The sequence below is a fragment of the Dama dama genome, chromosome 22, assembly GCF_033118175.1.
Source record: "Dama dama isolate Ldn47 chromosome 22, ASM3311817v1, whole genome shotgun sequence".
In the NCBI taxonomy this organism is placed as follows: domain Eukaryota; kingdom Metazoa; phylum Chordata; class Mammalia; order Artiodactyla; family Cervidae; genus Dama; species Dama dama.
In genome coordinates, this window is record NC_083702.1 from 19,745,402 (window position 1) to 19,773,080 (window position 27,679).

General features: G+C 38.3%; 1 protein-coding gene across 4 annotated transcripts; it reads right to left on the reverse strand.

Annotated features, from left to right (window-relative positions):
• Window positions 1–6,089: 6,089 nt before the first annotated feature.
• On the reverse strand, window positions 6,090–27,592 carry LOC133043266 (killer cell lectin-like receptor subfamily B member 1B allele A). 4 transcript variants are annotated; one of them, XM_061124094.1, is made up of 7 exons: window positions 27,311–27,592; window positions 24,761–24,832; window positions 23,243–23,329; window positions 20,896–20,994; window positions 17,692–17,867; window positions 7,325–7,431; window positions 6,090–6,368 (listed from the first exon to the last, which is right to left on the reverse strand). In XM_061124094.1, the coding sequence occupies exons 1-7, from the start codon at window positions 27,381–27,383 to the stop codon at window positions 6,260–6,262; spliced, it is 723 nt and encodes a 240-aa protein (XP_060980077.1). In that variant the 5' UTR covers window positions 27,384–27,592; the 3' UTR covers window positions 6,090–6,259. The 4 variants fall into 4 exon arrangements, with proteins under 4 accessions (XP_060980077.1, XP_060980078.1, XP_060980079.1 ...); XM_061124095.1 differs by lacking the exon at window positions 24,761–24,832; XM_061124096.1 differs by lacking the exon at window positions 23,243–23,329.
• Window positions 27,593–27,679: the final 87 nt, after the last annotated feature.

Here is a 27,679-nt window from a genome sequence, read left to right on the forward strand (position 1 = left end):
ACAAATTTACTAACTGTTAATGTTAAGAGTTGCTCTCCATGTCCTGAAAACTAGAGAAACAGGAAAGCTTTCCTAAGAATGCCTAAGAATGCCTTTGTTGAATGGCTCCCTCTGCTGGACAGAGTCGGAACTGCTTATTGTTGTCAGACAATGCTGGGACAATCTAGGCACAGCGCAAGCAAGTTCCTAGAAATACTTTTCCGGTAAATGAAATTTCCTGAAACCACTGTTAGCTGCATTGTGAGGGGAGTGGAGAGAGGGTTATTCTGGATTCCCAACACTGCAGACCTCTTCTGTTAACGTTTCAACACTAATGAGAAAGGAATGAGGTCTTGAAAACTAGAATGGGGACATATGGGAAGATCCCAAACAAACTAGGGATATGGAATACTAACTCCTATCAAGGTCTTTTTACCATTAGAAGTATCCCTGTGACCCGTGTGTGAGAAGGTTAACCATGTTTTGCCTGAAGAGACTGTAAATAGCCTCCCTTAAGTAGAAGAGTCCTGGGTGAGTGAACAGAATGATAACTTGAATCAACAAAACATTGTCCCCTCAGTCAAATTATAGACATGAGCCGGTTTACAGAGCCAGAACCTCTTTAATTAAGAGTGAGGGGCACATCCCTTGAGTAAGTGCCCTGCTAAACTGACAGACTTCTTATAGTTAATTTTTCCCCATGTTTCCCTAAAGAGATCTGTGACCATTTACCTACCTGACTATGATTTGAAGAATCAGACTTTGGGAGAGTTATGGAAATACCAACTCTGACTGACATTAATTTCAGGAGACCCAAGACATCACTAGGCAGAGTAAGTCAGTAGATCAGCATAAGAAGTGAGTTCTGTGACCGACTAGACAGTGAGTCCAATGGGTTGTAGAATCAATCATGTGGTTTTTCTCCTGGTTCTCAGTAGGGACCTGAGAGAGAGGGACCAGAAAAGTGTGGGATCCAGCATGGATGGAGAGGGGAGACTTGAGACCATCAAAGGCAGAGTCCAAAAGAGCCTTAGGGGAAAAAAAAATCACACCTGGAGTGTGATGCATATTTATTTCTCTAGATGTTACTATTCCAGTATCAGTTTTTGCTGATATTCGTGAAAGACATCAGTTAGATAAGGGAAATCTAGGTTCAGCCTCTAGCAGATTCAACATTGGTCCTGCAGTCTTCACAATTTTCTACCTCTATTATGTAAAGTCAGAGAGACAACAAAGATGGGAACTCTTAGAAAATAGTAGGATATCATTGTTCTCAGAGGACAGATTGCCCAAGGAAGGAGCAGTATGGATAGAAGTTCTCAGACCTTCAAGCTAAGTATGGTTTTGGGCTCCAGAATAAAATCCTAAATACAATGATTCAATGGCTATTATTTATTATAAGAATTCAGAATACTTGAAGAATGAGAGGACTTTATCAATGTTAATCAGTCACTCATCCATATCAAGTATAATCAAAGGTACAAGTTGACTTGGAATATTGGCACAAGTGGTTTAATTTTGTTATATTTTTAATTCCTAATTGAGAAAAAACAAAAACTGGACTCCATACAGAATTATTGTGAGTTTCACATAGGATAATAGATATGTGTATGATTTCTTTGTGTATGATTAAGCAACTCATACACACATTGTATACACATCTTACTATTTTGACATTGATCATTTGACCTTGTATACTAAAGGCTGGGGATACCAAAGTCTAATCTCTTAAGGGTTTTCCCCTAGGACTGTGTTCTACACAGCCTCACGTAAGACAGTATTGAACACTTGTAATAGATTCTCTTGGTTTCCAGTCTTTGAGAGCTTGACCCAAGATTGGCTTTATTTTCTGAAAAAGTAACGAATTGACTTTCATTCTTTCCTGTATCCTTCTTCAACACATGAGGTATGAAGTTCCAGAGCCCCAGCACAGTTTGCATGACACTGAGTAGGGGAAACCACAGACAGGGCCGTATGAAGAAAAGTCTTCAGTTGAGAGCAAAAGGGATGAGGGCAGTCAGGGATATGGGGAAAATGGCCAGATCCTCCTGTTCCTGTTCTGCTTCTGGCTGGTATCTTCTGTTTCTTGCAGCCACCAGAACAAACTCTATCTTAAGGGACATTGTCAGCAACTCTGCTGTAGCAATGGTGGCAGCTGGGTGCTGTGTGAGGAACTTGTGGAGAAAGCGTCTTCCTCTTTGTCCTCTTTAGTTTCCTCAGCTCCGTGGTTTTAGCCTTCTATAGCTCTGGTGTCCCCCTTTTTTGGGCAAACACTCCATAGTCACTAATCTTTCCAATCACTAACCAGAAGTCCACCAACTCCAATCACTAACCACGCCCTGCTGAGCACTGTCTAGTTCTGATCTTTTTGTCCCCTCTTTTCCTGAGAGCTCTAAAAAAGCTCTTCTCATTGGTTCTGATCTATTCTCCCTCACTTCTCCCATCTTCTTATTTTTGTCACAACTTCACACTGGGTTCCAATGATGTGAGTAAAAGGACCCATTGTCCCCTTTTTCCCTGAGAGCTCTATACAGGCTCTATGCACTGGTTCCTATCTCAGTTCTGATCTATTCTTTATCACATCTCCTATCTTCTTGTTTTGTCATCGCTTCACACTGGATCCTTTTACTCACATCATTGGGTGACTCCCTGCTATCAGACACCATTATGACATTGGTCAACACGTATTAACACATCAATTTCCTCATGTCTAACCAATGGTCTTATATCCTGTCTCGAGTCTTCTTGGCCACTGGGTTCTGCTAATCTTTCAAGTGCTCTTTGTTGACTTTTATCCTCGTCTTATGAACACTACTGTGTCCCTAAAATGGAACAATTTTTTTGTTGTTGTTGGGATGAGAAACGCTGGGCTGGATGAAGCACAAGCTGGAATCAAGATTGCCGAGAGAAATATCAATAACCTTAGATATGCAGATGACACCACCCTATGGCAGAAAGTGAAGAGGAACTAAAAAGCCTCTTGATGAAAGTGAAAGAAGAGAGTGAAAAAATTGGCTTAGAGCTTAACATTCAGAAAACTAAGATCATGGCATCTGGTCTCATCACCTCATGGGAAATAGATGGGGAGACAGTGGAAACAGTTGCTGACTTTATTTTATTGGGCTCCAAAATCACTGCAGGTGGTGACTGCAGCCATGAAATTAAAAGACACTTACTCCTTGGAAGGAAAGTTATGACTAACCTAGACAGCATATTAAAAAGCAGAGACATTACTTCACCAACAAAGGTCCATCTGGTCAAGGCTATGGTTTTTCCAGTGGTCATGTATGGATGAGAGAGTTGGACTATGAAGAAAGCTGAGAGCCAAAAAATTGATGCTTTTGAACTATGGTGTTGGAGAAGACTCTTGAGAGTCCCTTAGACTATAAGGAGATCCAACCAGTCCATCCTGAAGGAGATCAGTCCTGCGTGTTCATTGGAAGGACTGATGCTGAAGCTCAAACTCCAATACTCTGGCCACCTCATGTGAAGAGTTTACTCATTGGAAAAGACCCTGATGCTGGGAGGGATTGGGGGCAGGAGTAGAAGGGGACGAAAGAGAATGAAATGGCTGGATGGCATCACCAACTCGATGGGCATGGGTTTGAGTGGACTCTGGGAATTGGTGGACTCCTGGCGTGCTGTGATTCATGGGGTCGCAGAGAGTCAGACACGACTGAGTGACTGAAATGAACTGAACTGAGTCCAACATGTTATTGCTGTTCAGTTGCTAAGTTATGTCTGACCCTTTGCGACCTCATGAATAGCACACAAGGCTTCCCTTCTTTTATTCTCTCCCTTAGTTTGCTCAAACTCACATCCATTGAGTCAGTGATGTCATCCAACCATCTCATCCTCTGTTGGCCCCTTTTCCTCTTGCCTCAGTTTTTCCCCACATCAGTGCCAACATGCCACAGTTTAAATGCTTTGCTCGCCAGTTTACACCCAATGTTCAACTCAGCATATATAAGGTGGTTTGTGTTACATAAGATATGCAAGAAAACGTGTACAGATATAATCACCATAAACAGGTGAGCATAAACATCACAAGAAAGTTTGTCTCTGAAGCACTTAAAGTCCTTTGGTATTTATAAGATTCTCTTTCCATATCAGTCGTACAAGCAGACAAATGGGTTTTCAGTTGGCTTTTAATGATGTAGCAGTTAAACCTCTGTTATTTCAGTCTGCTTATTTTCTACCCCTTCTCCCCAGTCACTTATCGGCATTTTACTTCTGTGGTCTCTTAGAGAAAACTCAATACAATATTTTTTTTGTAGTTATTATGTAGTAGGTAATTTAAGAGGCAGTAGAAATATAAAAACAGCCTACTGGACCCTCATGTTATTTACAGACAAGTGAGGGCAGAGGATAATAATCAAATATTCACTCAAAAGACTGATATAATTAAGACTAAAAATGTGATAGGTGCTAGGGAGGGGAATGTAATGTCAGGATATTCAACCTTGTCCTGGAGCTCAAGGAAAAACTCTTAAAAACAGACCAGAGAAGAGGAGAATGTTTGGGAGGTAACTTGATGGAGAAGAGAGGAAAGAATTCCAGGTCTAGAAAGCAACTTCTGTTAAGACAAAGTAGTGAAATGTATCATGAGTTCCAAAAGCTAGTTCAATGAAGTTGTGGTCCTGAGAGTTTGGGTAAGTTGGTGTGTGTGCTCAGTCATGTCTGAATCTTTGAGACCCCGTGGACTGTAGCCCACCCGGCTCCTCTGTCCATGGAATTCTCCAGGCAAGAATACTGGAGTGGGCTGCCATTTCCTACTCCAAGGAATCTTCCCAACCCAAGAATCAAACCCGTGTATCTTGCATCTCCCCTATTGTGAGGCAGATTCTTTACCACTGGACTACCTGGGAAGCCCAAGTGGAGGAAGAGAAAATAAAGAAAGATTAGATCTGATAGGGGTTGCTAGGCTTTGTTATGGAATTTGGTATTATTATAAGGAAGATAAGGAAGATAATGAGGTGCTTTTTAAAGGAAAAAATTGCATTGTCAGTATTTATTTTTAAAATGTCACAGAATTCATGGCAGAGAATGATTGAAATGGAGTGAAGATGTTGCTATTATGGCTATTTAATATATTAGTGTCTTTGTGTTAAGATCATGAGAGTGGTGAAGAGAGGACATATTTGAGAGATATTTCTGCTGTTTTCAGTTTCTCAGTTGTGTCCCACTCTTTGTGACCCCATTGACTGCAGCATGCCAGGCTTTCCTGTACTTCACCAGAGATATTCAGTTAAAAATAAATAAAACTTGGAATTTTCCCTGGTGGCTCAGAGAGTAAAGAGTCTGTCTGCAATGCGGGACACGTGGGTTCAATCCCTGGGTTGGGGAGAGCCTCTGGAGAAGGAAATGAAAACCCCACTCCAATATTCTCGCCTGGAAAATCCCACGGACAGAGGAGCCTCATGGGCCATGGTCACAAAGAGTCAGACATGACTGAGCGACTAATGCACACACAAATAAAACTTGGTGATATGAGATGAAGGTGGAAAGCAGCCTAGAGGTATACATGTGAGAGAGGGTAATAACAAGATGAGATGGTTGGATAGCATCACTGATTCAAGAGACATGATTTTGAACAAACTCCAGGAGATAGTGAAGGGCTGGGATGCATGGTATGCTGCAGTTCATGGGGTTGCAGAGTCAGACATGATTTAGTGACTGAACAACAACTGGCTTATAGATGGCATAATTGTCTTGTATGGCATATCCTTTACTGAGATATGGAGTGCTGGAAGATGGTTCCTTTTATGATGAAATTTAGTGGACTATTTTTGTATGTTGAATTGGAAGTACCTTTGAGGTTTTAGACTTGCTGTGTTAAATAACCAGTAGGGTATACAGGTCTGGTGATCAGAGAATGATCTGAACGGCAGAGATAACTTTGATATGCATTGCTTTGTATGTGGTAGTTGAAACTGTGAGAATGTAAGAAATTAACTAAGGATATCATGTTAAGCTAAGTGAAAGTGTGAGTCACTCAGTCTGAAGATACAGAAAAGATAAAGGCTAAAGTTCAAAAAATACTGGCAAGATGAGATGGATGTTTGAATCACCACATCATTCAGATGTAACAATATATTCATCATATACACTCATTTTCTAAAACATTTTATTTTGTGTATCTCCTTTTCCACATTTCTGAGAATAGTACTATAAAACACACACACACACACAGCCCTCCGAACTTTCTTATGATCTGAGCTCAAACTTCATGTGGTGTCTCTTAGTCAGACAAATAGAGACTTATTTTCTGCCAAGTGGATTATAATTGACAAATCCATGGATAATTTGTCTCACAACTTTCTCTGATTATCTTGTTAGAAGACACCCAGGCGCATTTCTTACTCCGGGTCTCTCGTTCATTTGAAAACCTACAGAAAGAAAGCAGATGGTTTTCTTTACATCAGCCATGAGTATATGCATATTGCCAGAGGCTTACAAGGACTTCAGAAAATGTTTTCTATTTTTTTAAATAAAGAATAAACTCATTAAAACTGTTTAAATACACAAAAATATGATAGGCAAAGCAATTCTTCCCACTTTATGTTTTATGTCTCAAAACGTCTCTCCAGAGAAGTTATAGTTCATTTTTGTTGTTTAGTCACTCAGTTGTGTCTGACTCTTTGTGACCATAGAGACCATGACCTGCCAGACTCCTCTGTCCATGGATTCTCCAGGCAAGAATACTGGAGTAGGTTGCCATTTCATTCTCCAGGGGATCTTCCTGACCCAGGGATTGAACCTGTGTCTCTTGCATTGGCAGGCAGATTCTTTACCACTGGGCCACCAGGGAAGCCCTAATAGTTCATTAAAGAGAGCTAAAATATCACCTCTGACTTTTTTTAATCCACTCTGAGCAGTGTGTGGGATCCTAGTTCTCCGTGATAGGAGATGGGTTTGAATCCATGCCCCCTGTACTGGGAATGCAGAGTCTTAACCACTGGACCATCAGGGAAATCCCTCAGCTCTGACATTTTTATTGCTTAAAAATTGATCACTGTAAGAAGTGAGCAGAAAGTTATGCTATGTAAAACAAGCATGTGCACTCATAAAAGAGTTTACACTTGCTAATTTACCTTTTATATAAAAAGATAAAATCAGGCAACAGGACAATCTTGTTTCATACATAATTTTCTGAGTGGATGGAGGGAGATTTCTTTCTCAACTTTCTGTGTGAATCATTTTATAGAAATATTTATCAGACTGTAGCAGTCAGGAAATCTATACCCATTAGATCACTTCAAAGCCAATGATGTCATATGTCTCTTTTTTGTCACATACAACATGGGATTAAAAACCACAAAAAGAAAAAATGCAAAAGACTTACAGCTGAGGGTCAAAAGTGCTGTTGTCCAACCAGGTCCATAATTCCCCTCCAGGAGGAATCCTCAAACCAACCCAAAATGAATCATGTACGTTTTGCCATAGGAAAGTCTAAAAAGAATAGGAAATGTTGTATGAAATCAAGTGATTCTTACAGATGCAAGATAAAATACCACAGGAGCACCTTCTATGTACTAGAAGCTAGGAATGAACAGGCAAGACATGCTTCATGTTTTCAAATATATCACAGTGGAGGGGAAATCTGCAGCAATGCAATGGAATAAAAGCTAAAGAAGAATTACTAAATGTCTATTAACAAATGGATGGATAAAGATGTAGCACATATGTACAATGGAATATTACTCAGCCATAAAAAGGAATGAAATGTTATCATTTGTCATACAGAGTGAAGTAAGTCAGAAAGAGGAAAACAAATATCATGTGTTAACACACACATATATATAAGGGATCTAAACATAAATTAAAAAAAATCTAGATGTACCTATTTGCAAGGCAGGAATGCAGACATAGAGAAAGAACATGTGGACACAAGAAGACAGGGAGGGTGGGAAAATTGGGAGATTGGGATACACACACGCACACACACACACACACACACACACACATATTACCATGTGCAAAGTAGATAGCTAGTGCGAAGCTATTGTATAGCACAGGGAGCTGAGCTCAGTGCTCTGTGATGACCTAAAGGGATATTATGGCAGAGTGGGAGGGAGGTTCAAGAGGGAGGGAATATATGTATACCAATTATACTGCAATATAAAAACAGGAACTGAGACTGCGAAGAAAAAAAGGACTGTTATGGACAGTGTTAGTAGACGCCAAGGCTGTGGAGTCAGGCTGCAGCTACTATTACTACTACACACCTTTGCACAGTTATTCATTTTTATTTCTGTATTTTTCCAATCACTAAAACTCTGACTATGATAATATTCATACCTATCTCAAAGAACTGTTATTGTTTTGTTAATAAGTAATATTAAACACTGCTTGGCACATAATGAATGCTTCTTGCCTAAATAGTGATTACTACTAAATACAAGTATTAAACAATAATCTAGAAGCAAGAAAACACACAGGAAAAGTTACAGGAAGACAGAAATCTCTGAGCTGATGGAGCACATATTGTTGATAAGTTTTTTTTTTTTTTTAATTTGAGGATAATTGCTTTCCAATACTGTGTTGGTTTCTGCTATATATCAACATGAATCACCCATAGGTATACATGTGTCCCCTCCCTCTTTAATCTCCCTCCCACCTCCCGTCCCATCCCACCTCTCTAGGTTGTCAAAGAAAACCTGATTTGAGCTCCTTGCATCATATAGCAAATTTCCACTGGATATGGTAATCTATATGTTTGCATGCTACTCTCTCAATTTCTCCCACCCTCTCCTTTCCCAACTATGTCCACCAGTCTGTTCTGTATGTCTGCATCTCCATTGCTGCAAATAGGATCATCAGTACCATCTTTTTAGATTCCACATATATGCATTAATATATGATATTTGTTTTTCTCTTTCTGACTTACTTAACTTTGTATAATAGGCTCTAGGTTCATTCACCTTATTAGAACCGACTCGAATGTGTTCTATTTATGGCTGAGTAATATTCCATTGCATATATGTACCATAACTTCTTTATCCATTCATCTATCCATTCAACCTATGGACATCTAGGTTGTTTCTATATCTTAGCTATTGCAAATAGTACTGCAACAAACATTGAGGTACCTGCGTCTCTTCCAATTATGGTTTTCTCAGCGTATGTGCCCAGTAGTGGGATTGTTGGGTTATATGGTCGTTTTATTCCTAGTTTTTTAAAGAATCTTCATACTGTTCTCCACAGTGGCTGTATCAATTAACATTTCCACCAACAGTGCAAGAATATTCCCCTTTCACCACACCCTGTCCAGCATTTATTGTTTATAGAGATTTTGATGATGGCCATTCTGACCCGTGTGAGCTGATACCTTATTGTAGTTTTGTTTTGCATTTCTCTAATGATGAGCGATGCTGAGCACCTCTTCATGTGTTTATTAGCCATCTGTATGCCTTTGGAGAAATGTCTGATTAGGTCCTCTGCCCATTTTTTGTTTGAGCTCTTTGTTTTCCTGATGTTGAGCTACATGAGCTGCTTATATATCCTGGAGATTAATCCTTTGTCAGTTTTTTCCTTTGCAATTATTCTCTCCCATTCTGAGGGTTGTCTTTTAATCTTGTATCTTCTGCTGTGCAAAAGCTTTTAAGTTTAATTAAGTCCCATTTGCTTATTTTTGTTTTTATGTCCATTACTCTAGGAGGTGGGTAATATCTCCTTTTGTGCAATAACATAACCCCTGAGACAAAGTATATGGCTGGCCATAATGTGCTAATTTGCTGAAGTTTTGTCCGACTCTTTATGACCCTGTGGACTGACTGTAGACTGCAAGACTCCTCTGTCCATGGGACTTCCAAGGCAAGAATACTGGAGTGGGTTGCCATTTCCTCCTCCAGGAGATCTTCTCAGCCTAGGGATCGAACCCGTGTCTCTTGTATCTCCTGCATTGGTAGGCAGATTCTTTACCACAGTCCAATTAACATATATGCCATGCCATGCTCAGTTACTTCACATGTGTAATGGTCCCCTATTACAGGCTTCAGGGGCCAGAGGATGGAATGTTATGGGCTCAGCTGTGTCTCTTCAAAATGTATGCATTTGAAGCTCTAACCCCCAGTGCTTCAAAATGTGACTGCCTTTGGAGACACAGCTTTTAGAGAGGTGACTAAGCAGAAATGAGGCTGTTAGGGTAGATCTTAATTCAATCTGATTGTTGTCCCTATAAGAAGCAGAAATTTGGACATACAGAGAGACATAGATGCATGCATACAGAGGAAAGACTGTGTGAGGACAGAGCAAACAGGTGGCCATCTAGAAACTAAGGAGAGAGGCCTTGTAAGGAACCAAATCTGCCAACACCTTGATCTTGAACTTCTAGCCTTCAGAACTCTGAGTAACAAATTTCTGATGCGTAAGCTGCCAAGTCTGTGGTACTTTGTTATGTTAGCTCTAACAAACTCATACAACCCCTTTAGGTGCTTGCGTGCTAAGTCACTTCAGTTGTGTCTGACTCTTTGTAACCCCATGGACTATAGCCACCCAGCTCCTCTATCCATAGGATTCTCCAGGCAAGAATGCTGGAGGGGCTGCCATGCCCTCCTCCAGGGGATCTTCCTGACCCAAGGATCAAACTTGCATGTCCTGCATTGGCTGGCAGGTTCTTTGCCACTAGCACCACCTGGAAATCCTTACAGCCCCTTTATTATTCTGTTGGTGGCTCAGATGGCAAAGAAACTGCTTGCAATGTGGGAGACCTGGGTTCAGTTCCTGGGTAGAAACAAACAATAAATCACTGCATGGAGAAACAGTGCAATGAAGGACTTCCCTAAAAACCTTATCTGTTTCCTGCTCATCATCAAATTGAAAAATGCTGAAATGCAGCAAAGACGTGTTTCCTGGGCAACAAGAAACCTAACCCATCACTTAATAGTTAACTGAAACTCCACATTAAAGACCTAGGAGGAACTGTGTATTCATTTCCAAGCACAAAGCTATGTAACTCAGTCTCTTCTTCTTCTTTTTTTTTTTTTTTACAGTCTTTTTTTTTTTTTTTTTTATTAGTTGGAGGCTAATTACTTCACAACATTTCAGTGGGTTTTGTCATACATTGATATGAATCAGCCATAGAGTTACACGTATTCCCCATCCCGATCCCCCCATTAGATGCTTTCTTATTAGGTCCTTTCCAGTTGATACCTTCTTCCCCTTTTTTTGGTCTGAAGCTGACTTCTAAGAGAGGAAAAAGTCTCTTTTTAGTTCTTCACCCATTCTGGATTTGGTTCATATTCAAACCAATTTGGACTGGATCTGACAAAGAATTTTACAGTTTGATATTTGGGGTTACATTGGTTACACTGAAAATAACTTACTTCCCATTTTGATTTTCTTGTTGTGGATTTCTATGAAACTCAGAGGAATTTTTTCTTCCCCCTACAAAAGTTTCAACAGCTGCCCTGATGTAAACTCTCCAGACTTAACCAGGCTTGTAAAGCACTGTTTGTCATTGAGTTTTCTGAAACTGAGCCTTTGATATCACTTGTAATTTCAATGTACTAATTCTTATGCTGAGAATCCTTATTTGATGTTTGCCAACTAATATCTATACTGGCCTTATTTAGGTTTAGTGTCCAACCTTCGTGTAAGAAAATTTCAATTTACATTAAGCCAGGGTTAGAAAAATGTTAGTTTTTTTCAACAAAAACCAAAGTTTAATGAGAAGGGCTATACTGTATTTCCTTTCTCTGAACATCATTTTTAACTTCAGCTGCCACGCTGTCTGACCACAAACTTTGTGAGCAATGATGGATTAAATATGGGAGATGAGACTGATGTCATATATTTAAAATGCAATCTGGGAAACAGAAAGATCTGTTATAGAGAACTTAAGTATATATTACTAAAAGGATTTCTCCTATTCCTAGCTAAGTGAATGTGAAAGTAAAAGTTACTCAGTAGTGTCTGCCTCTTTGCGACCTCAAGGACTATACAGTCCATGGAATTCTCCAGGCCAGAATACTGGAGTGGGTAGCCTTTCCCTTTTCCAGGGGGTCTTCCCAACCCAGGGATCGAACCCAGGTCTCCCGCATTGCAGGTGGATTCTTTACCCGTTGAGCCACAAAGGAAGCAAAAGAAGCCTAAACTAATAATGTAGTTTCAATAATTCATTCAGCCAATAATTGTGCAGTTAATATCAATGAGGTTATCTTTCTGGCTTACTTCACTCTGTATAATAGGCTCCAGTTTCATCCATCTCATTAGGACTGGTTCAAATGAATTCTTTTTAACAGCTGAGTAATATTCCATGGTGTATATGTACCATAGCTTCCTTATCCATTCATCTGCTGATGGGCATCTAGGTTGCTTCCATGTCCTGGCTATTATAAACAGTGCTGCAATGAACATTGGGGTGCACGTGTCTCTTTCAGATCTGGTTTCCTCCGTGTGTATGCCCAGAAGTGGGATTGCTGGGTCATATGGCAGTTCTATTTCCAGTTTTTTAAGGAATCTCCACACTGTTTTCCATAGCGGCTGTACTAGTTTGCATTCCCACCAACAGTGTAAGAGGGTTCCCTTTTCTCCACACCCTCTCCAGCATTTATTGCTTGTAGACTTTTGGATAGCAGCCATCCTGACTGGCGTGTAATGGTACCTCATTGTGGTTTTGATTTGCATTTCTCTGATAATGAGTGATGTTGAGCATCTTTTCATGTGTTTGTTAGCCATCTGTATGTCTTCTTTGGAGAAATGTCTGTTTAGTTCTTTGGCCCATTTTTTGATTGGGTCATTTATTTTTCTGGAATTGAGCTGCAGGAGTTGCTTGTATATTTTTGGGATTAATCCTTTGTCTGTTTCTTCATTTGCTATTATTTTCTCCCAATCTGAGGGCTGTCTTTTCACCTTACTTATAGTTTCCTTTGTTGTGCAAAAGCTTTTCAGTTTCATTAGGTCCCAAATGTTTAGTTTTGCTTTTATTTCCAATATTCTGGGAGGTGGGTCATAGAGGATCTTGCTGTGATTTATGTGGGAGAGTGTTTTGCCTATGTTCTCCTCTAGGAGTTTTATAGTTTCTGGTCTTCCATTTAGATCTTTAATCCATTTTGAGTTTATTTTTGTGTATGGTGTTAGAAAGTGTTCTAGTTTCATTCTTTTACAAGTGGTTGACCAGTTTTCCCAGCACCACTTGTTAAAGAGGTTGTCTTTTTTCCATTGTATATCCTTGTCTCCTTTGTCAAAGATAAGGTGTCCATAGGTAAGTGGATTTATCTCTGGGCTTTCTATTCTGTTCCATTGATCTATATTTCTGTCTTTGTGCCAGTACCATACTGTCTTGATGACTGTGGCTTTGTAGTAGAGTCTGAAGTCAGGCAGGTTGATTCCTCCAGTTCCATTCTTCTTTCCCAAGATTACTTTGGCTATTCGAGGTTTTTTGTATTTCCATACAAATTGTGAAATTCTTTGGTCTAGTTCTGTGAAAAATACCGTTGGTAGCTTGATAGGGATTGCATTGAATCTATAGATTGCTTTGGGTAGAATAGCCATTTTGACAATATTGATTCTTCCAATCCATGAACACGGTATGTTTCTCCATCTGTTTGTGTCCTCTTTGATTTCTTTCATCAGTGTTTTATAGTTTTCTGTGTATAGGTCTTTTGTTTCTTTAGGTAGATGTATTCCTAAGTATTTTATTCTTTTTGTTGCAATGGTGAATGGTATTGTTTCCTTAATTTCTCTTTCTGTTTTCTCATTGTTAGTATATAGGAATGCAAGGGATTTCTGTGTGTTAATTTTATATCCTGCAACTTTACTATATTCATTGATTAGCTCTAGTAATTTTCTGGTAGAGTCTTTAGGGTTTTCTATGTAGAGGATCATGTCATCTGCAAACAGTGAGATTTTCACTTCTTCTTTTCCTATCTGGATTCCTTTTACTTCTTTTTCTGCTCTGATTGCTGTGGCCAAAACTTCCAACACTATGTTGAATAGTAGTGGTGAGAGTGGGCACCCTTGTCTTGTTCCTGATTTCAGGGGAAATGCTTTCAATTTTTCACCATTGAGGGTGATGCTTGCTGTGGGTTTGTCATATATAGCTTTTATTATGTTGAGGTATGTTCCTTCTATTCCTGCTTTCTGGATAGTTTTAATCATAAATGAGTGTTGAATTTTGTCAAAGGCTTTCTCTGCATCTATTGAGATAATCATATGGTTTTTATTTTTCAATTTGTTAATGTGGTGTATTACATTGATTGATTTGCAGATATTAAAGAATCCTTGCATTCCTGGGATAAAGCCCACTTAGTCATGGTGTATGATTTTTTTAATATGTTGTTGGATTCTGTTTGCTAGAATTTTGTTAAGGATTTTTGCATCTATGTTCATCAGTGATATTGGCCTGTAGTTTTCTTTTTTGGTGGCATCTTTGTCTGGTTTTGGAATTAGGGTGATGGTGGCCTCATAGAATGAGTTTGGAAGCTTACCTTCATCTGCAATTTTCTGGAAGAGTTTGAGTAAGATAGGTGTTAGCTCTTCTCTAAATTTTTGGTAGAATTCAGCTGTGAAGCCATCTGGTCCTGGGCTTTTGTTTGCTGGAAGATTTCTCCTTGCTTGTGATGGGTCTGTTAAGATCTTCTAGTTTTTCCTGCTTCAGTTTTGGAAAGTCATACTTTTCTAAGAATTTGTCCATTTCATCCAAGTTGTCCATTTTATTGGCAAAGAGCTGCTGGTAGTAGTCTCTTATGATCCTTTGTATTTCAGTGTTGTCTGTTGTGATCTCTCCATTTTCATTTCTAATTTTGTTAATTTGGTTCTTCTCTCTTTGTTTCTTAATGAGTCTTGCTAATGGTTTGTCAATTTTGTTTATTTTTTCAAAAAACCAGCTTTTAGCTTTGTTGATTTTTGCTATGGTCTCTTTAGTTTCTTTTGTATTTATTTCTGCCCTGATTTTTAAGATTTCTTTCCTTCTGCTAACCGTGGGGTTCTTCATTTCTTCATTCTCTAATTGCTTTAGGTGTAGAGTTAGGTTATTTATTTGGCTTTTTTCTTGTTTCTTGAGGTAAGCCTGTAATGCTATGAACCTTCCCCTTAGCACTGCTTTTACAGTGTCCCATAGGTTTTGGGTTGTTGTGTTTTCATTTTCATTCATTTCTATGCATATTTTGATTTCTTTTTTGATTTCTTCTATGATTTGTTGGTTATTCAGAAGTGTGTTATTTAGCCTCCATATGTTTGAATTTTTAACAATTTTTTTCCTGTAATTGAGATCTAACCTTACTGCACTGTGGTCAGAAAAGATGACTGGAATGATTTCAATTTTTTTGAATTTTCCAAGACCAGATTTATGGCCCAGGATGTGATCTATTCTGGAGAAGGTTCCGTGTGCACTTGAGAAAAAGGTGAAGTTGATTGTTTTGGGGTGAAATGTCCTATAGATATCAATTAGGTCTAGCTGGTCCATTGTGTCATTTAAGGTTTGTGTTTCCTTGTTAATTTTCTGTTTAGTTGATCTATCCATAGTTGTGAGTGGGGTATTAAAGTCTCCCACTATTATTGTGTTATTATTAATTTCCTCTTTCATACTCGTTAGCGTTTGCCGTACATATTGCGGTGCTCCTATGTTGGGTGCATATATATTTATAATTGTTATATCTTCTTCTTGGATTGATCCTTTGATCATTATGTAGTGTCCTTCTTTGTCTCTTTTCACATCCTTTATTTGAAAGTCTATTTTATCTGATATCAGTATTGCGACTCCTGCTTTCTTTTGGTCTCCGTTTCCATGAAATATGTTTTTCCAGCCCTTCAATTTTAGTCTGTATGTGTCTCTTGTTTTGAGGTGGGTCTCTTGTAGACAGCATATATAGGGGTCTTGTTTTTGTATCCATTCAGCCAATCTTTGTCTTTTGGTTGGGGCATTCAACCCATTTACATTTAGGGTAATTATTGATAGGTGTGGTCCCGTTGCCATTTACTTTGTTGTTTTGGGTTCACGTTTATACAACCTTTCTGCATTTCCTGTCTAGAGAAGATCCTTTAGCATTTGTTTAAGAGCTGGTTTGGTGGTGCTGAATTCTCTCAGCTTTTGCTTATCTGTAAAGTTTTTGAATTCTCCTTCATATCTGAATGAGATCCTTGCTGGATACAGTAATCTAGGTTGTAGGTTATTCTCTTTCATTACTCTAAGTATGTCCTGCCATTCCCTTCTGGCCTGAAGGGTTTCTATTGGTAGATCAGCTGTTATCCTTATGGGAATCCCTTTGTGTGTTATTTGTTGTTTCTCCCTTGCTGCTTTTAATATTTGTTCTTTGTGTTTGATCTTTGTTAATTTGATTAATATGTGTCTTGGGGTGTTTCGCCTTGGGTTTATCCTGTTTGGGACTCTCTGGGTTTCTTGGACTTGTGTAATTATTTCCTTCCCCATTTTAGGGAAGTTTTCAGCTATTATCTCCTCGAGTATTTTCTCATGGCTTTTCTTTTTGTCTTCTTCTTCTGGAACTCCTGTGATTCGAATGTTGGGGCATTTCACATTGTCCCAGAGGTTCCTGAGGTTGTCCTCATTTCTTTTGATCCTTTTTTCTTTTTTCCTCCCTGCTTCATTTATTTCCACCATTTTATCTTTTACCTCACTTATCCTATCTTCTGCCTCCATTATTCTACTCTTGGTTCCCTCCAAAGTGTTTTTGATCTCATTCATTGCATTATTCATTTTTAATTGACTCTTTTTTATTTCTTCTAGGTCTTTATTAAACATTTCTTGTATCTTTTCAATCTTTTTTTCCAGGCTATTTATCTGTAACTCCATTTTGTTTTCAAGATTTTGGATCATTTTTATTATCATTATTCTAAATTCTTTTTCAGGTAGATTCCCTATCTCCTCCTCTTTTGTTTGACTTAGTGGGCATTTTTCATGTTCCTTTACCTGTTGGGTATTTCTTTGCCTTTTCATCTTGTTTAGATTGCTGTATCTGGAGTGGGCTTTCTGTATTCTGGAGGTCTGTGGTTCCTTTTTATTGTGGAGGATTTACCCAGTGGGTGGGGTTAGACGATTGGGTTGTCAAAGTTTCCTGGTTAGGGAAGCTTGCGTCAGTGTTCTGGTGCGTGGAACTTGATTTTTTCTCTTTGGAGAGCAATGGAGTGCCCAGTAATGAGTTTTGAGATGGGTCTATGTATTAGGTGTGACCTTGGGCAGCCTGTATGTTGACGTTCAGGGCTATGTTCCTGCGTTGCTGGAGAACTTGCCAGAAAGATAAAGAACATTACAGCATACTAACACATATATATGGAATTTAGAAAGATGGTAACGATAACACTATATGCAAAACAGAAAAAGAGACACAGAAATGCAGAACAGACTTTTGAACTCTGTGGGAGAAGGTGAGGGTGGGATATTTCAAAAGAACAGCATGTATACTATCTATGGTGAAACAGATCACCAGCCCAGGTGGGATGCATGAGACAAGTGCTCGGGCCTGGTGCACTGGGAAGACCCAGAGGAATCGGGTGGAGAGGGAGGTGGGAGGGGGGATCGGGATGGGGAATATGTGTAAATCTATGGCTGATTCATATCAATGTATGACAAAACCCACTGAAATGTTGTGAAGTAAATAGCCTCCAATAAAAAAAAAATAAGATAATAATAAAAAAATATATATATATATATCAATGAGGTTTAAATTTTTTTCACTGAAATTTTCAAATTTGTAGCACAAAGAAGTACTGCAGTTGTGAAGGATGCTATAATCTTAAAATTTTATACCTCACCGTATCAGTGAAGTCTCGGATCACCATGAGATGTGAGTTTTTCATGACACAGTCATTTTTACTCTCATTCCAAGATTTCTTATTTTCATTTTCAGCAACCCAGTAGCATTTCCCCCCATGTGGTCTCCAATCTTTGGTGGGGCATGATGTACGAACAGTAGAAGAATCAAAAGAAACTGGAAGGAAAAAGGATAAGTAATTACAGCAAACATGAGGATGCATCCCTAATATTGTATAATAATTAAAGCCTCTCAAAATTTGTTAAATTATGGCCTAAGTTTTCTTTGATATAAGTATGTGCTTTTCTCAGGATGGATTTTGAAAAAAAAAACTAACAGAATTTCAATTGTGTATTTTTTTTCTTTCTCTCTTTTCTTCTTTCTCCCATTTAATTTATTATCTTTAAAATATGTTATGTTTTCTATGAGCTAGGCAATACACAGACACTAGGATAAAGCAATCAACATCCAAACTTCAGGAAGATAAAAATTTTGGAGGAAAAGTAGAAATTAGAGATTTCAACTAGTGATCCACCAATGAACCAGGCATTTTGAGAATTATATATCACTGTAATTTTGAGAATTATAAAGTCATAAGAAGAATTTTTATTGGGCAAAATTTGTATGGTAGGTGGTCTCTAAAACTCAGATAGATTGATCTTCCTGTGTATAAAAGGGTCTGGACAGAATTTAAAGCAATTTTGTTCAATACCATGTTATCACCTCTATCAAGGGTAGAAGGAGGACAATTATGTGCTTTTGTGTTGGGAATAATGTCCCAGAAAATTTGCTATCATAGTTTCACTAGTTTAAAAAAATTAAAGTTTTTGGAATGAGGTTGAGGAGACATGGAACAATTAATATCCTTTTTAAAGTTTTAATGAGTTCCCAGAAGTTGAAATCACTCTATAACATGGACTGGTAAGTTTTTCTAATAATATTATATATGCAGGTTCAAAAAAAGAAAGGCATATAGTTTTTCAATATAGAATTAAAACTTAAATCAACAGATTAAAAATAATAAAGGAAGCAGAAAGAAAAAGAAAACAGAAAAGCTAAATAATTGAGTGTTTTCTTGACTTTTGAAAGTATATAAATACATTCATGTGTGAAAGATAAAAAATCACATAAAATACTCATTTATCATATTTTTCATGTAGTACCATTACAAAAGTGACAAAAAGCTATGTGGTGTGATCATGAATTTTAGGAAAGAAAATATTTGACCATATTCTACACCTGCACATGTCCCAGTAGAAATAAAAATACTAATAAAATACAATGATTTCAACATAGTACCTTTAAATTCATTTAAAACACATACAGGTTTATTTTTCTCATTTGTCTTCAATCTTTAAATACTTTTGTCAAGGACTGTAATAGGCCCATGAGAAACAATGGTCTAAACCATCCCTCTATAGGGGTAGAGGAATTTTCCCTTTATTCAGATATACCCAAGTAAAATCCATGCTACTGTCCACACTTGCTTATTCAGGAATTCAATTCGGTTCAGTTCAGTTTCTCAGTCTGTCCGACTCTGCGACCCCTTGGACTGCAGCACGCCAGGCTTCCCTGTCCATCACCAACACCTGGCGTTTACTCAAACTCATGTCCATTGAATTGGTGATGCCATCCAACCATCTCATTCTCTGCTGTCCCCTTCATCCCCTGCCTTCAATTTTTCCCAGCATCAGGGTCTCTTCAAATGAGTCAGTTCTTCACATCAGTTGGCCAAAATATTGGAGTTTCAGCTTCAGCATCAGCCCTTCCAATGAATATTGAGGACTGATTTCCTTTAGGATAGACTGGTTGGATCTCCTTGCAGTCCAAGGGACTCTCAAGAGTCTTCTCCAACACCATAGTTCAAAAGTTTCAATTCTTTGGCGCTCAGCTTTCTTTATGGTCCAACTCTCACATCCATACATGACTAATGGAAAAACCATAGCTTTGACTAGATGGATCTTTGTTGGCAAAGTAATGTCTCTGCTTTTTAATATGCTCTCTATGTTACCCATAACTTTCCTTCCAAGGAGCAAGTGTCTTTTAATTTCAAGGCTGCAGTCACCACATGCAGTGATTTTGGAGACCAAAATAATAAGTCTGTCACTATTTCCATTGCTTCACCATCTATTTGCCATGAAGTGATGGGATCGGATGCCATGATCTTAGTTTTCTAAAAGTTGAGCTTTAAGCCAACTTTTTCACTCTCCTCTTTAACTTTCATCAAAAGGCTTTTTAGGTTTTCTTTGCTTTCTGCTATAAAGATGGTGTCATCTGCATATCTGAGGCTATTGATATTTCTCCTGGCAATCTTGATTCCAGCTTGTGATTCATCCAGCCTGGTGTTTCTCATGATGTACTCTGCATGTAAGTTAAATAAGCAGAGTGACAATATACAGCCTTGACATACTCCTTTCCTGATTTGGAACCAGTCTGTTGTTCCAACAGAAAATTGGATTAAAGATTTACTGAGCATGGCCCTGCCCATCAGAACAAGACCCAATATCCCCCTCAGTCAGTCTGTCCCATCAGGATGCTTCCGTAAGCCTCTTATCCTTCTCCATCAGAGGGCAGACAGAATGAAAAGCACAATCACAGAAAACTAACCAATCTGGTATATGGACCACAGCCTTGTCTAACTCACTGAAACTATGAGCCATACTGTGTAAGGCCACCCAACACGGACAGGTCATGGTGGAGAGTCCTGACAAAATGTGGTCCACTGGAGAAGGGAATGGCAAACCACTTCAGTATTCTTGCCTTGAGAGTCCCATGAACAGTATGAAAAGGCAAAAAGATAGGACACTGAAAGATGAACTCCCCAGGTCAGTAGGTGCCCGATAAACTACTGGAGATTGGTGGACAAATAACTGCAGATAGTATGAAGAGCGAGAGCCAAAGAAAAAACAACACCCAGTTGTGGATATGATTGGTGTTAGAAGCAAGGTCTGACACTGTAAAGAGCAATATTGCATAGTTTCCTGGAATGTTAGGTCCATGAATCAAGGCAAATTGGAAGTGATCAAACAGGAGATGGCAAGAGTGAACATTGACATTTTAGGAATCCGCAAACTAAAATGGACTGGAATGGATGAATTTAACTCAGATGACCATTATATCTACTAATGTGGGCAATAATCACTTAGAAGAAATGGAGTAGCCATCATAGTCAACTCAGGAATTAGGCAATATAAAATAACATTACCTATTGAGCTGCTTGCTTCAGATTTACTTTGCTCAGTACAATATTTCTTCTTTGATTCATTATCCACTTCAGTTTGTCTTGCAGATTTGAACTGAATAACTAGTGAAAGAAGACACATTTTTTCTTAATTAAATATGAAGCAGAAAACAGTCAGGTTGTAGTGACTCAGTGAAGTTGATTGATGTGGAAACTCCAGAGCAATTAAAGTGATTAAAATTTATGGGAAAAACTTCTTTTTCCCAAAATTGGACCTTCTTTTGCACATACTCCTGTTAATTTTATTAATATCAAATTTAGGGGAATTGGAAAAATATGACCTGGGATCAGAAGGAAACTCACTTGATTTTTTCTGGAGTTTTCATATTTATTTTAATAAACACAAGATAACCAGCTTTGAATGTAAGCTTCATTTGGATAGTTTGTGTTTGGTAAGTTCCTGCTAACTGTACCAGGTGCCACATGATTCATAGAAAGAGCTTTATGTGTTTTGATTTCAGTTCATGATTCTGTTCCTTTTGTGGTTGTCCATTTAAAGTCTACATATGGAAGGACAGGGTGAGCCCAGAGTATTTTTCTACCATGAGGAAGGCATTTGTTTTTCTGATGGCCAGTTCACTGAAATTACTTTTGGTTATTGATAGTCTCACAATAGTGTGTATTAATCAGTTAAATCTTTAAAATCTATCGTAGTAACAAATCTGTTACTAACAAACTACTTTTTGATAACAAGCAAATCTATTCAGTTCAGTTCAGTTCAGTCAGTCATTCAGTCGTGTCCGACTCTTTGCGACCCCATGAATCGCAGCATGCCAGGCCTCCCTGTCCATCACCAACTCCTGGTGTTTACTCAAACTCATGCTCATCGGGTCGGTGATGCCATCCAACCATCTCATCCTCTGTCGTCCCCTTCTCCTCCTGTCCCCAATCCCTCCCAGCAACAGGGTCTTTTCCAATGAGTCAACTCTTCGCATGAGGTGGTCAAAGTACTGGAGTCTCAGCTTCAGCATCAGTCCTTCCAATGAACACCCAGGACTGATCTCCTTTAGGATGGACTGGTTGGATCCCCTTGCAGTCCAAGGGACTCTCAAGAGTCTTCACCAACACCACAGTTCAAAAGCAAATCTATTAACCTATACCAAAAAGAAACCTAGCAGAGAGGGTACTTTTTTTTTAAATGGCCATGCCCCATGGCATATGGGATCTTAGTTCCCTGGCCAGGGATCAAACCTGCACCCCCTGCAGTGGAACTGCAGAGTCATTTTAACCACTGGGCTGCCAGGGAAGTCCCAGCAGAGGTGTTGAATGTTAAGTATTTTTTGCTTCATCCCCTCAATGTTAAAGTCCCAATTTGGCCACTGCCTAGTTATATTAAACTAGTCAAACCACTTATCACTGTGGGCTTTAGACTGTTCACCTCAGCTGGAGGCTTGACCTTGTTGATTTCTAGGGCCCTGTCCAGTTCTAGAATTCTGACTCTGCCCATTGACCTCTAGTAACTAATGACATATGTAATTACTAATATCATTCACAAGAACAATACGGGCAGATACTGCCTTGATCTGTTCTAGGGTTTGGTTCAATCTCGAAACCTGAATTCCTTAGAGTATACATCATCTGGGAGCTTTTCTCCAAGCATTTACTCAATAAATTATTAAAATAATTGCCATATAAAGTTGAACTATATTTCACTATATCCACAGCATATGAGTATAATTTTAAAGTGCCTGAGTGAATTGATTGGTTTTAGACAAAATTTTCACCCATGCATGCAAGATTGATGATGCCCCTGAGTAGCTAATGGGGCTTCCCTTGTGGCTCAGCTGGTAAAGAATCCACCTGCAATGCAGGAGGCTTGGTTCAATTCCTGGGTTGGGAAGATCCCCTGGAGAAGGGAAAGGCTACCCACTCCAGTATTCTGGCCTGGAGAATTCCACAGACTGTATAGTCTATGGGGTCACAAAGAGCTGGACATGACTGAGTGACTTTCACTTCACTTTCAGGATGTCATGATCTTAGTAAGCTTGAGTAAGATCTTGAATAAGCTTAAACAGAAATATGCTTCATAGTTTAATTTGCTTTCACAGAACATGGTTCAGAGAAGCTGATTTTGATCATAAAATATAAATCTAGCCTTCTTCATATATCAATGAAATGAATCCATAATGTATGTAATAACACATGATGGAGTTCTATGGAAAATCTCTAATTTTATTTGTGTATCAAATTTCCTGCCTTTTGTGAAATTGTACTGAATTGTGTAGAAACCACTTTAACAGCAAACACAATTACAACAGGTCATGATAAAATAATACTTTGGGGTAAATAAAGGTTATTGGTAATTACTTACCAAGCATGCTCAGCACAATTACTATTACAAGAAGAATGATAATCATTGCACATCCAACTTTCAGGAAAATTCCATGGTGTTGAGAATCTATAAAATTGGATAAATTTCACTAGTAAGCCCAGTAAGTAATTCCTTAGGTGGTAAGGAAGGGCTGAATAAACTTTGTTAGTTATGCTCTTGAGTTACTTTCCTTTGAAATACGTAGACCTAACTTCCTCTTACATACAAATTTGTTCCCCCGATTTGTGAAGAAGGGGGAATTTATAGAACTGAACGAATATGTTTTTTCCTTTTGATTCACCATGCATAATCTTAACTTATGATCTACTCTCTGCATCCCTAAATTGTTATATAAGACTGAAATTCTCAAGATTCTCTAGCAAACTTACCGACAGCCCTCACTTATTTGGGTTGATTCATTCTTTTATGTCTCTTTTATGCATTCTTATACAATAAACCTATTTCCTGTGATATGTAATTGCAATTTTTATAAAATTATACATTTTAAAATAAAAGTAATTTTAGGGATAATCTTGTCCAACATTTGAATGCTAAAATGGGGATTTTAAGTCCACAAAACTGTTACTTGATAGTAGAATTGAGATCATACCTCAGGTTTCTTAACTACCAAATTAGACCTTTGTTCACTATCCATTCTATCTCTCATAATCAGATAAATAATTCATAAAAAGAAAGTGACATTTTTAGCTCTGGTCTGATTGATGGCTAAAACCAAGAGGCTTTTATCCAAAATAGTTACAGTATATCAATTCCACTAGATATGTGATATATACACATCTACATGGGGCTTCCCTGGTGGCTCAGGCAGTAAAATGTCTGCCTACAGTGCAGGAGACCCAGGTTCAATCCCTGGATCAGGAAGATTCCCTGGAGAAGGGAATGGCTACCCACTTCACCATTCTTGTCTGGAGAATTCCATGGGGAGGGGAGCCTGGCGGGCTACAGTCCATGGGGTTGCAAAGAGTCAGACACAACTGATACTTTCACTTTCACAAACTGAGAGCCTACTACTATAACTGAAGTGAAAATACAACCAATTACAAAATCAAATGTCAAGAATGATTAACATGAATGCTTATTTAGTGGAATACTATTAGAGAGTATGTCAATGCTGCATATTGTCACCCTACTTATTTAACTTATATACAGAGTACAGCGCTTGTTCAAATTATTATTGTTTAAGTAAAACATCTTTAATGAGAATTTATTAAATTCTCAAAACACTAAAAGAAGTCCATGTATTTCCTTTTGTCAGGCAAAACGATGCAAATTGTGCCTGACTAGGCAATAGTGAGAAGAATATGATAATATCCTAACACACATTTCTAAGGTAGAGAGCTGAGATTTCAGACCTAAAAAGTTGGAGACTAAATCATCAGAGTTCATGAATGGAACTAATACAAGGAGTACCACATCATTCCTTTAGGCCCTTGAAGTAAAGTTTAAGAAAATCATGAATTTCTGAGTCTTAGTCTGGAATATTCTCAATTGTATTACCTTTTCTCACTGATATTTCACTCAGTTTCATGGGGGTACCCTCTTGTTTTATATCTTGGAGAGCCAATGAACCTATAATATTTAAAATAAATGAGATCCATTTATTTAAAATTCATTTATACATTCATCTGCCTACCAGGCATCTATTAATTGCCTACCGAGGAGTTAGTACTGTGCGAAGCATTGGAAATACAAAGATTAAGAGATTAGGGAGAGTGTTTCAATGCACATGAAGCTCTGAAATAGGAAGGAATATGATAATTCTAAAGAGCAAAGAGAAAGTCAACAACCAGAGTTAAACAAGTGAAATTTAGCAACTTTGAAGAGAAAGCTCGGGGACAATTGTGTAGGGCTCTGTGGGACATTACAATCCAATGTAGCAAATCTTTCTTTCCCTCTTGAATATGACACACGGGAACAGAAGTTACATTTATCCACAACAGAGATATGCAGTGAAAGAGTAATAAAATATTTGACTTCTAGTCATGACCATAGGTAGGTAATTTAATTTTTATGCATTCATATTTCCTCATTTTTAACATTACAGTAAAATTGGACTAGATATCATTAAAGACACTGTCCCCAAATCTTTTTTCCTTGTTCTATTCTTTCTTAAATTAATTTTTATTGGAATATAACTGATTTGCATGCTTTGTCACTTAGTCGTGTCTGATCTTTCGTGACACTTTGGACTGTAGCCTACCAGGCTCCTCTGTCCATGGGATTCTCCAGGCAAGAATAGTGGAGTGGGTTGCCATTTCCTTCTCCAGGGCATCTTCCCCACCCAAGGATCGAACCCAGGTCTCCTGCATTGGCAGGCTGATTCTTTGCCACTGAGCCACCAGGGAAGTCCATTTTATAAATTTGTATGTCAATCCCAATCTCCCAATTTATCCCTCCCTTCTTTACCCCTTGATAACCACAAATTTGTTTACTAAGTCTGTGACTTTGTATCTGTTTTGTAAATGGGTTCATTTGTACCACTTTCTTTTCTTCTTTTTTTGGACCAGGAAAAAAGTAATGTTCTTTCCATGAACAGACGAAATTAAATCCTGGCATGCAGAATAAAAAAATATTGGTCTTGTAGCTTGAAGTGAGTTAAAATAACCTCTAGAAAAATGGACCAATTATATGAGATTTGTGGGAAACGGAGGCATAAGAATACAGGTTTCGTCCATATTACTTCTCAAACTAAGTTCGATTAGCTCACATAAAATGAAAGCTCCCAGTCTGTCAAGAAGAGAAAGCAGATAAGCCCATATTGAGCAAGTTGTGCTGTGCTGTGTTAAGTCTCTTCAGTCCTGTCTGACTCTTTATGGCCCTGTGGACTGTAGCCCACCAGGTTCCTCTGTCTATGGGATTCTCTAGACAGGAATACAGGAGTGGGTTGCCATGCCCTCCTCCAGGAGATCTGCCTGACCCAAGGACCAAACCCACATCTCTTATGTCTCCTGCATTGGCAGGTGGGTTCTTTACCACTAACATCACTTGGGAAGCCCCATTGAGCAAGTTAGAGAGACAACGTTTAAACAAGGGAAATTTCTTTCAACTGGAGAAAACTGTACATGAGATCCACTTGAAAACTGCAAACTTAAAAATATGAAAGAAGAAATGGATTCTTGGGAATAACAGGAAAGCAAAACATCAGTTTTACTCCACAAGGACAAGCTTGTGGAGATTTTAAACATTTTATATAACCTTTACAATACAAAAATTCTTACCCTAGAGGAGATAATATAAATGCAACATGGAATTTTCCATAAAGCTTCATTTATATAGAATGTATGTAGAACATACACTGGATTTGGAAAAGCTATTGGTTTATAAGTGATTTTGGATTAAGGTACAATCTTATCTGTAGCTGTATGCCTGTCTACTTGTGCTCCAAAAATATTCTATTACTCAGATAATCATTAATTGTAAACTTAAAGAAATAAGATATTAACATCTTATGTCTTTTTATTTTAGTTTAACATTTTTATCCTACCAATACACAACTTCCAAAAGGCTAAACAACAATGTGAATAATTGCCAGGGATACTTTCCTCAGTGTGAATGGGTTTATCATATTATTTTCAAAGGGCAGATTTGGATGAGTAAAATTATAGAGCAGAAAGAAGTTATGAGTATCAATGTCACCACAGGAATATAATAAATGTTCACCACAAGAAATATAAGGGATAGAATTCATGGAAACCAAAAGCAAAGGTCTACATATTAAGACTAAAGTTACAATTAACTTTATGAACACTTTGTGTCATTAAAATCCTTCACTTTTATCCTGGCATTCAGTAGATTTTGCTTTGAATCCAGTCTCCTATTTCCAGTAAATCCCCTGGAGAAGGAAGTGGCAACCCACTCCAGGATTCCTGCCTAGAGAATCCCATGGACAGAACAGACTGGTGGGCTACAGTCCATAGGGTCACAAAGAGTTGGACACGACGAAGTGACTTAGCACATTTTCAGTAAGACAGATGCAAACACAGGACAGAAACAAGTGAGATTTAAAGTAAAACATCAGTTTTAACAGGAGTTCTAGATCCAGCTTACCAGATCTCTGGAGTGAAGATGAATGTTCTGAAGATGTATGTTTGATATCAGCATAGACTATCTCTCCAGCCATTGCATAAATTAAAAAGAATCCTGTAAATGAGATATATTGAGACAAATAATTTCCTTCCTCTCTCCCAAGCTTGGTAGATTCCCTCAATGAATAAAAAATAAAAGCAATGTGCTCAGCGTTTTCAATCAAGGCAATAGATTATTGAACACTTGCATGATCTGGAAGAAAACTACTATCCATGCAGTAGTTTCTTGCACTTCAGTTAGTTTTCTGCCCTCCCTTGGGATGATTTTGACCTTTATTAGTCCTACAGAAGAGATTGCATCATTTTCCTCTATAAACCACTTCCTCTTTTA

Excerpts from the sequence above, each read along its gene's own strand:
- LOC133043266 (XM_061124094.1), bottom strand. The coding sequence starts at position 27,383 with ATGGCTGGAGAGATAGTCTATGCTGATATCAAACATACATCTTCAGAA. Across the intron at positions 24,833-27,310 it reads ATCTTCACTCCAGAGATCTG|GTTCATTGGCTCTCCAAGAT; the intron begins GTAAGCTGGATC and ends TAAATATTATAG. Across the intron at positions 7,432-17,691 it reads TCCGAGACTTCACTGATACG|ACTTTCCTATGGCAAAACGT; the intron begins GTGAGGTATAAA and ends TATTCTTTTTAG.